At 32.5% G+C, this 16563-nt stretch overlaps 1 protein-coding gene and 1 pseudogene across 1 annotated transcript; one reads left to right on the top strand and one right to left on the bottom strand.

The window, feature by feature from the left end:
- The first annotated feature begins 792 nt into the window (after positions 1-792).
- LOC140879861 (U-box domain-containing protein 33-like) lies at positions 793-5497 on the top strand (annotated as a pseudogene).
- Positions 5498-5547: 50 nt separating this feature from the next.
- LOC140879862 (uncharacterized) lies at positions 5548-7473 on the bottom strand. Its single transcript, XM_073283805.1, has 4 exons — positions 7238-7473; positions 6775-6897; positions 6513-6674; positions 5548-6418 (listed from the first exon to the last, which is right to left on the bottom strand). Exons 1-4 carry the CDS (start codon positions 7378-7380, stop codon positions 5887-5889), a joined length of 960 nt encoding a protein of 319 aa, XP_073139906.1. The 5' UTR covers positions 7381-7473; the 3' UTR covers positions 5548-5886.
- Between the last annotated feature and the right edge of the window lie 9090 nt (positions 7474-16563).

The raw sequence follows: 16563 nt of genomic DNA, 5'->3' as shown, positions 1-16563 counted from the left end.
AAGTCAATATATTAGCACGGAAATGGTATTGATATGAATTCATTTTGTTGAAGAAATATTATTTGTTATATCAAACTAATTTTTTTTCAAAAAAACACTTACAAAAATAATTTTTATAAGCTAGAGGGTTTTTTGTTTTCGGGCTTTTGTTTCTATATATAATTTTTAAAAAACAAAAACACTTTTCAATATTTGTCCAAGTATTGAAAGTGTTTTTGTCTTTTTTAAAAAAAACTAAAAATAAAAACACTTAATGATGAGTATGAATAAGATACAAAAATTATACTTAAAAACTTTAAAAAAACACTCAGATAGTTTTGTAAGAAAAAATCATAATTATAATTATTTTTAAGCATTTTCAAACACTACTTTATAGCAATATAAAAGTGTTTTTATTTTAAAAAAAAACCGTGAGATATTTAAATAAATTTTGAAAATATTTTTTTAAAAAAATTTTTAACAGAAGTATGAGCCCCTGAACCCAACCCAAGAAATTCTAGCTCGTGCCTTTTTAAAATTAAAAAATGTTTTTTGTTTTTTAAAAAAAGTGTTTTTATTTTTTAATACAAGAATTAAACAATTAAAATAATATTTTTGATATAAAAATAAATATTTTTTTTACAAGAAGACTGCCATTGGCCCATAGAATAGGAAATGTTTTTAGCGGGTAAATTCTCACATTACACTATTTCCAGAGACAGCTTTGGTCCCCAAGAAAGCACTGAATAATTAACTGTAAATTTCAAATCATTTTCATCCTACACGTCACATCACATCCCCAGCCCACCTCACCACATCAAAAGTCTTCGAATCTCGATAAACAACTGTAACCATTCCCAAAGGAAGCACATTTAGCTAATAAGTCACCATCTACGGTGAGTCGATGCAGAATGGCGGCGATTCTGAGCCCCTCTCATCATTCTTTGCAAGATTTCCTATCTGGGTCTTCGCCGGCGGGGAATTTCTGCCATGGGTTTGGCCCAACAGTGAGTTCTCAGCTTCCGGAGGGAGGTGGTGGCGCAGTGCACGTGGCAGTGGGGACGTCGCTGGAAAAGGCTGTTGCTTTGCTGCGATGGAGTTTTGACATGTTTCAGGGACACGAAATTTGCATTCTTCATGTTCATAGGCCTTCTCCTTTCATTCCAACTCTCTGTAAGTTTGATTACGTACCCCTCAATTTTAGTGATCGAGTTAGCATTTGATTTGATGTTTTGGTGTATATTACCTTCCTAAATCAAGATTAATGATGTTATATTCAATTGAGGCCCAACTTTTTTTTTTAAAAGAAAATTTCTTTTGTAATTAATGATTTTGTCAACCAGCAGGGTAAGCATAACTTGGAGTTTGAGTACGAAATTAATGTCCTTAAGCTGAGCTCGAATTCTTGTGGCCAGCTCGAACCTTAAAAAAAAACTTATTTGCTCAAGTTCAACTAGTCTTGGAGTTTGAGTACGAAATCGAATCATTTGGCTCAACGTTAAATATCGAGTTCTGTTAACAAAATGTAGAATTTCTGTCTGTGCTTGTTAACATGTTTAATTTTAAATATATTCATGTAGATAGTGAATCTAAGAATTTGGGCTCGAATTTGGCTTTGAAGATATTTAAATATTTTCGAGCTTAGTTCAAGTTCCATAACTTCAAATTAAATGGAATAATTTTACTGCAATCTTGAAAAACACTCAAGCTAGCTTCATTTGTTTGCATCCTAATCATTATTGTTAAAGCAACTCTATGACCACTTTTGGTTTTCGGAAGATAAAGCCAATATTTTCTTCCATGCATATTCCTTGTTTATTAGTCTCTCAAATTCTTGATGGGAAACTTATATTTGTTAATATCCCAAATCCTTGCTGTATTGTTTTCTGGGGTATCCAAGACGACAAAACCACAGTGATGATTCATTTGTAATCATATTATGTGGATCTCGCAGTAATGGAGCAATCGATAAAGATTTATTCATCTGTACTTAGCAATGCTATTAAATATTAATGACTTATTTTGTTTCTAATCTTTGTCATACAGTGGGGAAGTTGCCCAAAAGTCAAGCGAATCCTGAAACGGTAGCTGCATTTAGAAATGAGGAGAGGCAAGAAACAATGAAGCTGTTGTCAAAATACCTGATGATATGCAGCAGATCAAGGGTATATTTCATTACATATTTTATATTTGCATACATCAAATTCTTGTGTAATTGTAAACTACTATCTAGCACATCACCGTTCATATAATTAAAGTGAGTAAAATAATTATATAGGATACATTTCATCATCTTGATATCAAGTGCCCTGTGGTAAAAGTAAATCATTCCATTTCATGGTAATTGATGAGATGTGTTACTATATTACAGGTTAAAGCGAGTGTTATCACAATTGAAGCTGATGAGGTTCAGAAGGGAATTGTAGATTTAGTTGTTCGTCATGCTATTAAAAAACTTGTTATTGGATCCATTCCCGAGTACGCATTTCACTATATTCCTTATTTTCTGTCTGTTTACCTTCTAGCCCTTAATATGCTGATTGTTTCTGTTTCGTAGGAAAACTTATTTGCACTGGACAAGCTTGTGAAACTAAAACCCTAAAAACTTTGGGAGGAGGGGCAGAACTATATTTTTGTGTAATATAACAGATAGAACTTTGTATGCTTATAGGAAAATTTAAGAGGAAGTAGGGGTAATTGCTTGTGACTACCCTCATCGCTGTTGAAAAATGCTTTTACCTACTTTCAATATAGAAATAAAGAACATTTTCAAGTATCAGCTTCACTAAATTGCTTACAGTTACATGAAACGGAAAAAGAGGTCTCGCAAGGCAAGCCATGCTGCGAAACATGCCCCTTCTTACTGTGAGATGTGGTTCGTAAACAGAGGAAAATTGATTTGCACCAGGCAAACTTCTGAAACCTCAAGTTCTACCCTGCCGAATTCTGACAGGAATGAGGTGGTCTTTTTAACCTTTTTTCATTTTTGTTTTACTGTTTGTCTTCAATCTAAGCCAACTCAGGAGAAAAAAATATTGTGCTCAGGCTGAGACATCTGCGGTTGGCATGACTGCATCCGCTGGTTTGCTTAGTGTTGAAAACTTATGGGATCCACTCTATTCCAGAAGTGCATCTTCTTTAAGAAACAGGAGCTCTTTCTCTGAATGCACCACATCTTCGGGAAACACGAGCTCTGTCTCTGGATGCACCACTTCTGATGAACCTGCATGTTCTGTTTCAAGAGCTAAGTTTGTGGAAGAAACCTTATGGTTTGAGCATGCGGAATTAAAAATGGAAGTTAATGAACTGAGAGATGAAGCAAATATTGAGCTTGTACAGAGTGAGAAATTGGGAGCAGAAGCAATTAAAGGGAGTAAGAAGGTAATTTGTGTTTGTAACTTGAAAAAGGGGAGAATGGTCATGATATTTATGGAGTTTTAAATGCATCATTCTGAATAGGTGAAGGCATTGGAAGCTGCTCATTCTGGTGAAATTAAACTTCGTGCAGATTCTGAGAATGCACTTAGACCAATAATACAAGAACAAGAAAAGCTGCTACAAGAAAGAGATGAAATGACTTGCCGATTGCAGAAGACAATGCAGAGTACCTCTCTTTTGGAAAGTCGTGCTCGGGAAACAAATCTTACATGTAAAGAAGTTTCGGGAGAATTGAAGCTTATGCAGGCTTCCATTGCTTCACTATGGCAGGAGAAGCAAAAACTTAGGAGACAGAAGAACGAGGAAATGAAATTTGTTGATAGATGGAGAAGAGACAAACCAAATGACGACTCAAACCAGAGAATACTGAGCGGATTTTCGGCAGATACTTCTGGATTACCTGAATTATCGTTATCTGATCTTGAGACTGCTACCTGTAATTTCTCTGAGAGTTTCCATGTTGGGAAGGGAAGTTACGGCACGGTATACAAAGGGGAACTGGTGGGTAAGACTGTTGCTGTGAAGAAATTGCATTCTTACAACATGCAGAGGCAAACAGAGTTCCACAAAATAGTAAATACTGTCTCTCTTCTCTGACTTTCAGCAATTTTCGATTTTAACTTCACGAAACTAATGATATGCAATGAATTTGATGATATCAAGATTAAGATGTGTCTTTGATACGATTTAATTGCGGTGATACCATAGAAACTATGAGAGACTAATAAAGTTGTATCCATTTGACCGCTACCTTCATGTATTTTGGCTTATATGGGGGAACCACCTAAACTCTTGGCCGTGTTGCCTGCTAGTCTGCTAATATTAAGTATTTAAAACACTAACCATATTTTTCTTTTGGAATGAAGGCACAAGTTTTCGCTAAAGTTAGCAATCCTCATCTGGTTGACTTGATTGGAGTATGTCCGGGATCCTTGTTTCTCGTTTACGAGTATGTACCGGGTGGTAGCCTCAAGAATCACCTTTTGAGCAATAACATTTGCCACCTTAACTGGAAGGTCAGAACACGAATGGTTGCTGATATTGCAACTGGTCTTCTATTCTTACACTCATTCGAACCAGAAAAGATAGTACATGGAAATTTGAATCCCGGGAATATACTCCTCAACTCTGAGTACCGGTGCAAAATAAGCGACTATGTAGATCATATGCTAGTGGCAAGTCAAACTCTCCGTTGCCCAAGTTTTCGACATTGTACTGGATCAAGCTGTGATTTTGGATACACAGATCCTGAATTCCATAGAACCGGAATGCTCACCCATAAGTCTGATATATATTCATTTGGTTTAATCATACTTCAGCTAGTCACTGGAAAAATGCTGGGAGGATTAGTTGCTCAGGTGCGCAGAGCAGCATCTGATGGAAAAGTGGCATCAATCTTGGATTTATCTGCCGGTGATTGGTGTGGCTATGTAGCTAGGAGGTTGGTGGAGTTGGGATTGCAATGTTGTGGGTCGAGTGGTAGGGATAGACCGGAGATGACTCCATCTCTTGTTGAGGAGCTGGATCGGTTGAATCTCTTGGAAGAGCAGACCATACCATCCTTTTTCTTGTGCCCGATTCTTCGGGTAGGCAATTTTTTTTTCCCGCAAATTGTTAAATCATTCAAATCAGATCAACGGAAAGATATGCTCTTCCAGTTTTTTGAGTTTCGTACTTCTACTATTCTTGATCCATTCTAAAGTTATATTGGTTGATTTTCTTATAGGAAATAATGCACGACCCTCAGGTAGCAGCTGATGGGTTTACATATGAGGGCGACGCGTTGCGTGGATGGTTGGGGAACGGGCATGAAACATCTCCAATGACCAATTTGAAGTTAAGTCACTTAAATCTTACTCCCAACTACGCGCTGAAGCTTGCAATCCAAGATTGGCTTCGCAAATCTTGAAATCACCTCTGATGTATCCATGATCCATCTAACCTTGTAAATGTTCAGGTATATTTAAAATTAGTTACTGTTGCTGTAGTGCAAATAAATGAAATATGTCGAAGTGAAGACACTCTGTTGTACTTTGATTTGCTGCAATACATGAACATGTTTCATTTACTTTTGTTCGGACCAAGGATTTACATGTGAGGAAATGAAAATCTGATACGAGGTTTGATCCATAAAAGTTAAAACGTGGAAGCAAGATTTCATTTATTTTTTTCAGTACAGGAGCCATCAAGAAACACAACCAAATGGGAATACACAGAGGCTGAACATCAAGTCTAGTCCTCTCCACGCAATAACTGACAAAATACATTGTTTGTATTGTTTATCTATGGATCCAACAATTCTAGTATAAAATCCAACAGCCCAACAGTATTTACCATATGAAAATTGAAACACATAAGCTATCGCACGAGGGTATCGCAGATCAACAGTGATACACGAGGCATCCGACATCTCCGAGCTCCACACAGTATATATGCAACTATGTTTATATTCTTGCCACTATTTGCACTTTATAACAGAGACACAGTTGTTGTTGTATGCTCTGCATCATGGAAGGGGTGAGGATCCCGCATCAACATGTTTATTCGGGATTCATCTTTTTTGTCATGTAAAAGTGGATTCGACTCCCCTTTGAAAAACCAGGTCTCTTCACTCAGTTCCCTCAAAAGCATTCCCTGAACTGGAGCCAGATTCTCTTTCGAATCCCCTCCGGTAGGGATCGTTTCTGAGGTGAAACTCTCTACTCTTGAATTGACTGGCTGCTGCCCTGGTTTTCCTTCTGTTTCGGCTTCTTCGTCAAAGAATTCTTCTTGATTGGCATGATCATTGAACTGTGAATTGCATCTGTCAAATGTTTTCAGTGATGATGATTCTTGAAGAGTTCCTTGTCCTGATGAGGTTCTGTGGCAAAAGCTACCAAACCCTTGAATCCCTCTTGAAATCTTTCTTGCCCTGTCTCTTTCTTCTTTGAGAAGAGGCCCTTTTTCAAGAAGCTTCAACACCCTTTCTGCTTTCTTCCTCACTGTTAACCCCCAATTAAAACTACACAAACAAGCAATTTTTCAGTGCATGATATCCAAGAAAAAAAACAGAAAAAAGTGGCAAATAATCTTGCAAGAAATGAATGATGATATACCCTTTCTCATCAATATGTTGAAAGTTCTCCATTTCTTTAATAACATCTGTGTCTGTTTGAAACTCTTCTGCAACACTTTCAGGGCCATGAGTCATCAAATATTCCAACACAACCACAGCTTTGTATGATTCCCTCCAAATTCTTCTCTCAAATCTCACCAACCTAAATCACATGAAAAACAAAATCCAAAGATTAATGAGTAGAACGAAAAAGTTGTACCAAACATGAACTAGAAAATATTCATCACACAATCCAAACAAACCTCTTGTGCAGAATCTCCACAATTCTCCAATAATCATCAACTTCAAAAGCTGATCTTGAAATCATCTTCAGAGCTCGGGCATCGGGCCCGCCGGGATCCCCATTTGTAGCCTCTTCCGCCAGACTTCCGAACAACAACAACAAAAGAATTATGAGAACTTCAAACTTTTTAAATGCCCTAAAAAAGAAATCTAGCAAATTTTCTTCCCATTCCTGTCAAATTTTCTGATGGCCCTTTACAAGAACCAAGAAATATTGGATGAAGAATTTGATCCCATCGAATGGCTTCTTCATTTCCATTATGAAAAAAGTTTCAAACATGAACAAAGAAATACATCACATGAAAGCAAGCAAAGTGTTCCTTATACATAATTTCTTGCAAAGAAAAGTTTTAAAAATCTTGAATACTTGAATAGACACACAGATTATACAACATAATCTTGGAAAATCATGGGATTACATACAGTTGGGCAGGTGTGACATCGGTCAACGCCAAACGGGCAGTCTTGATTTTCTCCTTGAGATAGAAAGAAGCCTGTTTCTTGAATTCATGGAACAGAGGTTTGTTCATATTGCTGCTGCTGTTGTTGTTGCCTAGGATCGACATTTTCTTGGTTTCCTAAGTTTTAATCGTGTATTCTAATTCTTGTCTGATTTGTTGAAGGAAAGTGGAGTTGGTATTAGCAAAATGACAACCATATCAAATGGGAAAGGCTAGTTGCATCATGCATACGACTAATATTTATTTATTTTTTTGACTCATTTATTGTTGCGGTACATTAAATTATTATTTCTATTTTTATTACCACAGGGTTTTTTAAATTAATGTTATCATGGATAATATTATTATTACTTATTAGTATAAATTTTTATAATAATATATATAAGAAATATCAACTTGAGTCTTAATATCTCGTCTTGGTCTAATTTTTAGAATTTCAATTTTTTTTGGGGTTTTTTTTTTAAACAATGTCTTTTCTTTTTGTGAATGAAAAATCACATTTATGTCGTCTTGGTCTAATTTTTAGAATTTCAATTTTTTTTGGGGTTTTTTTTAAACAATGTCTTTTCTTTTTGTGAATGAAAAATCACATTTATGTCAAACAAAATCTAATATAAAGAACCCAAATTATGGAATGAAAAATCACATTTATGTCAAACAAAATCTAATATTATGGAATGAAAAATCACATTTATGTCAAACAAAATCTAATATAAAGAACCCAATGATTCCTCAGATCTAGAAATGCTTTTTTTTTTTTTTTTTTTTTACCATTTTGTCATACATTACTAATTTTTAAAAAATTATAATATTTAATTAAAGAACCCAAATTATTGAGATGTAGTTTTTTAAATGTCAAAGAGAAGGAAGAAATAGAACACAAATCCACTAGTTTTATATTTTGTAATGGAAAATGGATCATTTAGCATTTTTTAAAAGAGTTTTCTATCTATATATCACTACTTTTTAAGAAATATATATATACACGCCTAAATCATTAAATTGTTTAATCTTATATAAAGTCCATGAGTTTGTGGATGGAGGATATTGGTGACTCGTGAGATGAAGAGGATGATAATTTCAAAGCAGAATTTTGTTTATTAACATTTAATGGCGGATTGTGATGTGGTATTGGGATTTTTGTAGAAACATTATTTAATTTATATTTTAAAAATATGTGGCAGTGTTCGAAATATCGATATCTGATACTATTGTTATTATATTATTATATATACCTTACTATATTATTATTTTAATATTAAAAAATAACACCACTTAATCGAAGTAAAATTGATTTGGTGAGCCAAATGAGTGAAATGACGAAATACCTAAAATCTGCAAAAGCCAAAAAAAAAGGAAGGGATGAACAAAATCTCTATGTTTATTTTAAACTTAACGTATTCATGATTTTCTTCATTTTATTGTCTCCGTTTTAATTTTAAATTCAAATATGTTAGAAATAAAAATATATAATATCAGCAACAACAATAAATATTCATATTTCAACAACACACAATGCATGAACGGATGCGGCTAGTATTATATCATAATGTTTGAGAGCTTTAGATTAATTATTTTTCGTGTTTTGGAGACAAAAAAAAAAAAAAACACTATCAAATTACGAGAAGACTCAATTTTTTTTAATAAAGAATATTATAAATACCTATTAAGCACAAAAAAATTTATGAGACTATATTGTGTGTCTATTTTGTAAGACTAATATTTGATTCGATCCGACTCATGAGAAAATATTCGTTTTTCGTTGAATATATAAATCGAATCGACTTGTCTCACAAGATACATATCTAGTAATAAATATATAATTTATTTAAAAATAATATCTTATATTTTCCAAATTAATATTTTAATTTATAGAAGTATCTATTTATCATTATATACTTTTTAAAATTTTTAGATGAATTTATTACTCGTAACAAAAGAAATATATGGAATAATAAACGATGTGAAAATAACAAAAATTATAATGTTTATATAATCATTCTAATTATATAAGTACGATGTGAAAAAGGGACATTAATTTTATAGAAATTTTTTATTTTTATATGAAAATCAAAAATATTTTCATAAACTATAAACAAGCATTGCTTCTATTTTTGTCGGTTTTATTTTTTCCAGCGTATTTACTATCTAATAACTAAAGTAGAGACTTGTACACTACCTAATTTAGGAAGTGTTTGCAATCACTAAAAAAAAATGATTGTTAGCTTTTGGCTTTAAAAAATCAATTTTGTGTGTTTCTTAGGAAGTGTTTGCAATCACTAAAGAAAGTAATTGTTAGCTTTTGGCTTAAAAAAATTATTTTTGTGTTTCTTAAACCTAGATTATGTGTTAGTTTATGCTTAAATTAATTAAAATTCAAAAGCTAGTCATGTGGTGATTATGATTCTCTAAAAGTGATTATAATAAGGTCATTGTTAAAATCACTCTATTCACTTATTTATCAAACACTACCCAACTTTGATTTTCAGATTTTCACACATGTTTCAAAACACTACCAACTTTTGATTTTTCTTAACTTTTTTTTATAATCTATAAATTAATCAATTCTACAAAAGCACAATCTATTGCAAACACTCCCTTAAACCTAGATTATGTGTTAGCTTATGCTTAACTTAATTGAAATCCAAAAGCTAGTCATGTGGTGATTATGATTCTACAAAAGTGATTCTAATAAGAAGGTCATTGTTAAAAGGGAAAATTAGCATTTTAGTCATGTATGTTGACTTCATTTTGGTTTTGGTCCTGTATATTGGCTTGTTTTGGAAAAGATCCTGTAACTTTGTTTTTATTTTATATTTAGTCCTACATGTTGATTGTTTTGGTTTTGGTCCTATAAGTTGACTTAAATTTTGATTTTGGTCCTATACAAAGTTATGTTTTGAAAAAAAGTACAGGAATTTGGATTTTTTTGGATTTGGTCATATTAGTTGACTTGTTTTTTTTTTTTTTTTTTGGTCATGGAAAAGATACGGTTTTGACCAAATTAAGCTCGGTTAAGTTAGAATAAGCGTCTATGTTTTTTATTTTAAAATAATAAATTAAATTTAGAATTTAGAAGTTGACTTTCCAACTTCACCGCTTAAGCTTTAATAATAAATATTTTTTTTATGATTTTATAATTAAATAAATTATGTTTAAAATTTAGATGTTGATCTTCTAATTATTTTTTAAAATAATAATTATGTTCTAAAATATACGTTTTTTTTTTTACTTATTTGCAGTGTTTTAAAAAGCACGCTTAAGCGGCGATTAAGCGTGATAAAAGTGAAACATACCTAAAAAGCTCTCCTTTCGAGAAAAGCAAAACAAAAAAAGTCAACCATAGTTGAGAACGATAAAAAAATATATTAGAGTGTTACTTTTTAAATAAACGAAAGTATGTTTTAAATATATTTTTAGTTTTTTAGCTAATTTTGTTAATTTAGGTTGAAACTTATTTATATGATCATTAATAGGTGCTAAGTGGGCGAACACTTAGTGCCAAATAAATAAAAAAATTGAAGTTACATTTGAGAACGATATAAATGAATGTTTGTTTGTTACTTTTTAAAAGAACAAAAGTATGTTACATTTAATACATTAAATTAACATATTTTAGATTTTATTAAATTATTTAGATTAAAAAAAGTTTAAGCGTAAAAAAATATTTTTTTATTAGTTAGTTGTAATTATCTCAAACCAATAAGCAGATAAAACATGAAAGAATAAAAAATATTTATTAAAAAAATAATTGGAGATCAACTTTTAAATTCCAAAATATGATAACATACAGGACGAAAACCAAAAAACAAACCAACTTACAAGACCAAAACCAAAATAAGCCAACATATAGGACTAAATCCAAAAAAAAAATCGAGTTACATGATCTTTTTCAAAACAAGCCAACATACATGACCAAAACCAAAAAGAAGCCAACATACAGGACCAAAATGCTAATTTTCCCTTGTTAAAATCATTCAAAATCATTTATTTATCAAACACTACCAAACTTTGATTTTTAGATTTTCACATTTGTTTCCAAACACTACCAACTTTTGATTTTTCTTAACTTTTTTATAATCTATAAATTAATCAATTATACAAAATCACAATCTATTGCAAACACTCCCTTATAATGGTGAAATATTATTTAAAATTACACTTATTTCCTCATCGTATAACTTTATTGATGGAAGTTTTTTTTTTAATTATAATTTTCCTATTTTTTTAAAAAATGATATTTTCTTCACATATCATACAATCAAAGTATATGAATTACAAAGAAAACTTCTAACTAAATAAATAAATTAAAAAAATATCCGAAACCAGCAAAAATCGAAACTGAAACCAACTGGTCTCAGAGCCTCAACCTTCGTCATTGGGCTAAAGCCTCATCTCAAAATCAATTTTTAAAAAATACTCGAAAACTTTATTAAGTATTACCTTTTTATTTTATTTGAAAAAGCAAGAAAAGAGAGAAATCAAAATATCGATGATTTATAATTCATATGCAATTAAAATCTTATATTTAAAACGAGATCTCAAATTCGAGTCATTTACTTTTCTAAACAGTTTCCTTGCTAGAAGGAAAAAAGCGAGAGAAATGAAGATATTTTTTTAATACTAGCAATCGATGTACACGCTATGCGTGTACGTAAATAATTTAATGTCTAATTAAAATTATAATAAATATGAAATTTTAATGTTTTGCAAATAATATGTCGATATTAAAAAAGTACAATGAAATTGGTTGTAATGAATCCTTAATTTTGTTGAAAATTGTATTAATGAATGAATTACAATTGAAATGGGCTTGAAAGGTTGTTTGTAAAAACCTTGTCCAAAGTGTTACAAAATTCAAAATTTTGGTGAAATAAATTGGAGGAAAATGGGGAAATGGTAGTCCCACATTGGAACAACTCTAATTTGTTGTTCACCTTAATTAGTTCAACATTGGACTATGGGATTGGGCCCTTAGGACACCGGATGTTTTGTAAAGGGGCAAGACGCTAGTCGATGCAACAAACACGCGCGCGGCCGGCCGGCTCGACGTGGTCTGGTCTTCTGATCCGATTATTCTTTTTGAATAAAATTTATTTAAAATAATATTTTATTATTTTATTGAGTATGCCCGAGCGGTAAATTATTACCACGCGGGCGCAGCACCTCACCATGCGAGACAGTGAGTTCAAAACGGCTTGCGCCCGAGCGGTACAAAATTGCCGCGCGAGCGCGGTACCAAAATGGCGAGGCAGTGTGTTGGCTTAAAGTTGGGCGCGCGGTAGAAAATTACCGCCCGAGCGCACCTTCTGCAGAATGAACAGTCACGACTGTTTCTGGCATTTTTCTGTCATGGGTTGCATCCTTACGCCTTCAAACGTGTTGTTTCGTGTATAAGACTATATATATGGTGGTTATAACACAGAAAACATACATAGAAACATCTGATAACATACATTTCAGATTTTCTGATTCTAAAAATCTCTCCCTCACTTTCTCAAAGAAAAGTAAAAACATATTCTCGTTCGTTGAAGTTCGTAATATTTGATGTGCTGCTATATCACGATCGAAAATCGTTGTATCTTAGAGACGATTGCCGCTAACGTCTAGCACTTGGAACGGGCAATTTTGTCTTGCGAATAGAGAGTTTCTCTCGCCTCGACTGTGTTCATTATTGTCGCTGTTATTGTTGCTGCTGTTTAAACAAGATTGTCAGAATTCGGAATACACCCTTATAACAAATTTTAGCAAGACATAAATAGTGGATGATTTTTGATAATAGGAGTGAGAAATATAACTACATTTTTACCATTTTACCCAATATTTTATATGAAGTACAATGCATGTTTAGGGGTTAAATTTGTAAATTTATGTTGGTGTCATCAAATACACCAAAAGTAGTTTTTAAATTTGGTCTCAACTTTTATATAATAGTATAGATGGTATTGATAAATAGGTTCGGTACTTGGCCGCCACTTGTCGTAGAATTGGACAGAATACAATTTATTTTGTATGAAAAAATTCAATGAAGTGTGACGTGCTTGGTTTTAAATTTGAGTTGGACTTTTTCAAATATCTTTTTGAATTTGAAATAAAGTCTAGCGAAAGCATGTGGAAAGACGTGATCCGTGGGTTTTTGAATTCAATCACTAGACTCCATTTTAAATATATTATTTATTATAAAAAGGAAAAATCAACTCATAGAGTAATAGCTGCATCATCCCCCAAAAAATATATTCTATATGATTAACCATTTTTTTTTTTAAAAAAAAAATCTATATGAATAGTATAATAATTCAAATATTAAAAAAAACTGAAATCTTATTTATGGTTTTAATATTACTAGAACACAAAAAAATATTACTAAAACACAAAAATTCATGTGAGACTATCTCACAGATCAATTTCGTGAGATAAATATTTATTGGGGTCACCTATGAAAAAAATATTAGTTTTTATGTCAAAAAATATTATTTTTTATTATAAAATGATTGGGATTGATTCGTCACACGAATAAAAATCCACAAAATCGTTTCACAAAAGACTTACCCATGAGGCCATAACTAAAATGATATATATATATATATATAAAATCTTTAAATTTACCAACATTTCAATAGTGAATAGATATATTGGTGTTCAACTCGAAAAGTGTTGGTGACCCATAAAGCCCACGAAATCAGAGGCTTTAAGATGTAAACGGGCCAATAAATAATAATGGACAGTTGCAAAGAAGATACCAATTAGTCAAACAAGTGATGCGGGGAGTGGAGAGAGTTAACTTGGCCCATGCTGCTAAAATAGTGGGAGTGGACTACAGTTGCAAGGAACTCTAGTTTTCGATTTTCAAGTTAATATTTTTCAGTGAATATTTTGTCATTTCATCGTCTTTGTAGATTAATTTCCTAGTTTTCAACGCAACCGGAGAGATTATAACCGGAGGTTGAATTGTCACTCATTTTTGTTTGATTTTAAAGTTAAGCTTTTTGCTTTTTAAAATCTGGCACTCATATGCCTAGCAGGCTAGCATACCTAGGGATGTAAAAAAGCCGAACTGAGCCGAACTATAGCAAAATTTTAGTGTTCGAGCTCGAGTTCGAATTGAGATATTCGAAGTTCGGCTCGAAGCACGAAATTTTTTTTATTTTCGGCTCGAGTTCGAGTTCGAGTTCGATTCAAATATATTATATAATATTTATATAATATTATCTATATATAATATGATATATAAAATATTATTTATAATATATATATAATATATTATATATTATATAAAATATTATATATGTATATTATATAAAGGTTCGCGAGCCGGCTCGAGTTCGACTAGAATTCGAAAAATTCGAATCCGAATCGAATATTTTTTCGAGCCGGCTCGAAAAGTTCGCGAACCGGCTCGGCTCGTTTACAGCCCTAAGCATACCCACAACTACCAAGTTTTGTGTAAACATAACTTTTGGCACGTTCGAATGAGACGATGTTGTCGAAAAATCGAAGAAATATATGAAAGGTATCGACATACCATAGATATCTCAATGAAAAATCCTAACACACTCTAAATTCAATTTAAGATTAAAAATAAAATCTACAGAGTGTAAATGACATAAAGTAAATATCTCAAACACTTGAGATAATGGAACTACACCCTAAACACTATAAAGCTAGTATGGAAAGAGCAAGGGTTGTAATAAGAGAACAAAGCCGCAGTAAAAACCTGAATGATCTTCACGAAGCAGTGGGCAGGAAGCTTTGTTTCCGTGATCACAACCTCGAAGCAGCACCGAACTTGAGAACGTGATTTTGTGTTTTATTTTTGTTTCTCGTTATTTTTCGTACACTCTCTCTGTCTCTTATACACCACACTTCAATTTACAACTCGATTTGTGATGATTTGTTTTCTTTTGGTTTAGTCCTGCTAACATAGAAACAAAACTTTTGTTAATAAAAATAGACGATATCATATTATAAAAATAGATAACAATCTATATTATTATGGATAAAAATAGTCAAAGAAAGGCAAAACTAACAATTATAATTCAAGTCATAATAAAGAAAATAATTGACTAGAAAGTATGTCTATTATTCAAGACATAATTTCCTTTCAATCTCCTCCTTTTTGTCTTTCTGGACAAAACAAAACATAATGATTATCAGTTTCTCCCCTTAAGTTAAACAGATTAGGCTTCCCATAAATTTGATCATATCAGATTACTGTGTTGTCTTTAGATGTTGGCAACACGGAAGGAACAACATCAACAGATAGACAATGAATGAACAGAGATCAAGAGCAAAAGTTGATAACTTTTTGATTAATCAGAGCAAGCAAGAAGAAAACAGATCAATATATGAAAATAAGCCTAATACGACTAAATAGAGATAAGTGAGAAGATAAAAGGCTAAGAAATGCCTAAGAGTCTTCTTTATCAAGATCCTTCTTCATCATGTTGAGATGTGCCAGATGGTCCAGCTTCATTCTCATTTTGTCGTGGGACATCTCCCCTTTTTTTGTCCAGAAGAGAAAACTTCGAGGAAGAGCTTGTACTCATTCACTTGGTCGGTATAGTAAGCTATGATAGCTTGAGCATTGAGGATTTGGGACTCAGCAAACTTGATTTGAGCCCAAAGAAGGTCATTGGTGAAGAGCACAAATTCTGGTTTGGCAGTGCTAGTGTGAGCAGCAACAGGGTTCACAAATCCACCCATCCATGGAAAATCAAGCTTCTGATTCTCTTTAAGAAGGGCAGGGACGATCTTAATGTGGTGGCCTTCAACAGAAAGTGGTTCATCTTCATCACTGAGAAATCCTTGGGATTCTAACATGCAAAAAATCAGTGAGGGATACGGTAAGCTAGTTGACTTGAGCCCACCATCGACAAATGTCATCACAGTGCAAAACACCAAGCGCCCAAAATTGAGTTGACAAAAGAGCCAATCGCAAACAGAGCAAGAGGTTGTACTCAAGTGTAAGGCCCGAGATTATTTAATTTTAATTCGAGATTATTTAATTTGAGAATATTTGGAGTTGAGATTTAAATTCTGATATTTTTAAATTATTTAGGATTAAAATTGAATTAAAAAAATTGACCGAGGACTGATTTGTAAATAACAAAGAGTTCAGTGACTAACTGCAAAATAACTAATATATATCTAATTCCCACTTTCTTTATCATTATCTTACACGACACAACAGCAGCAAGGAAGAGAAATCAGAATTACTACCTCACGCCATTTTCAATCTCTTGAAGCTTCGGTTATTCGTCATCCGACCGTTAGAATTCAAAATTGAAC

Source organism: Henckelia pumila, chromosome 2, assembly GCF_033568475.1.
Source record: "Henckelia pumila isolate YLH828 chromosome 2, ASM3356847v2, whole genome shotgun sequence".
Taxonomy (NCBI): Eukaryota; Viridiplantae; Streptophyta; class Magnoliopsida; order Lamiales; family Gesneriaceae; genus Henckelia; species Henckelia pumila.
This window is presented reverse-complemented; position numbering and strand designations above follow the sequence as displayed.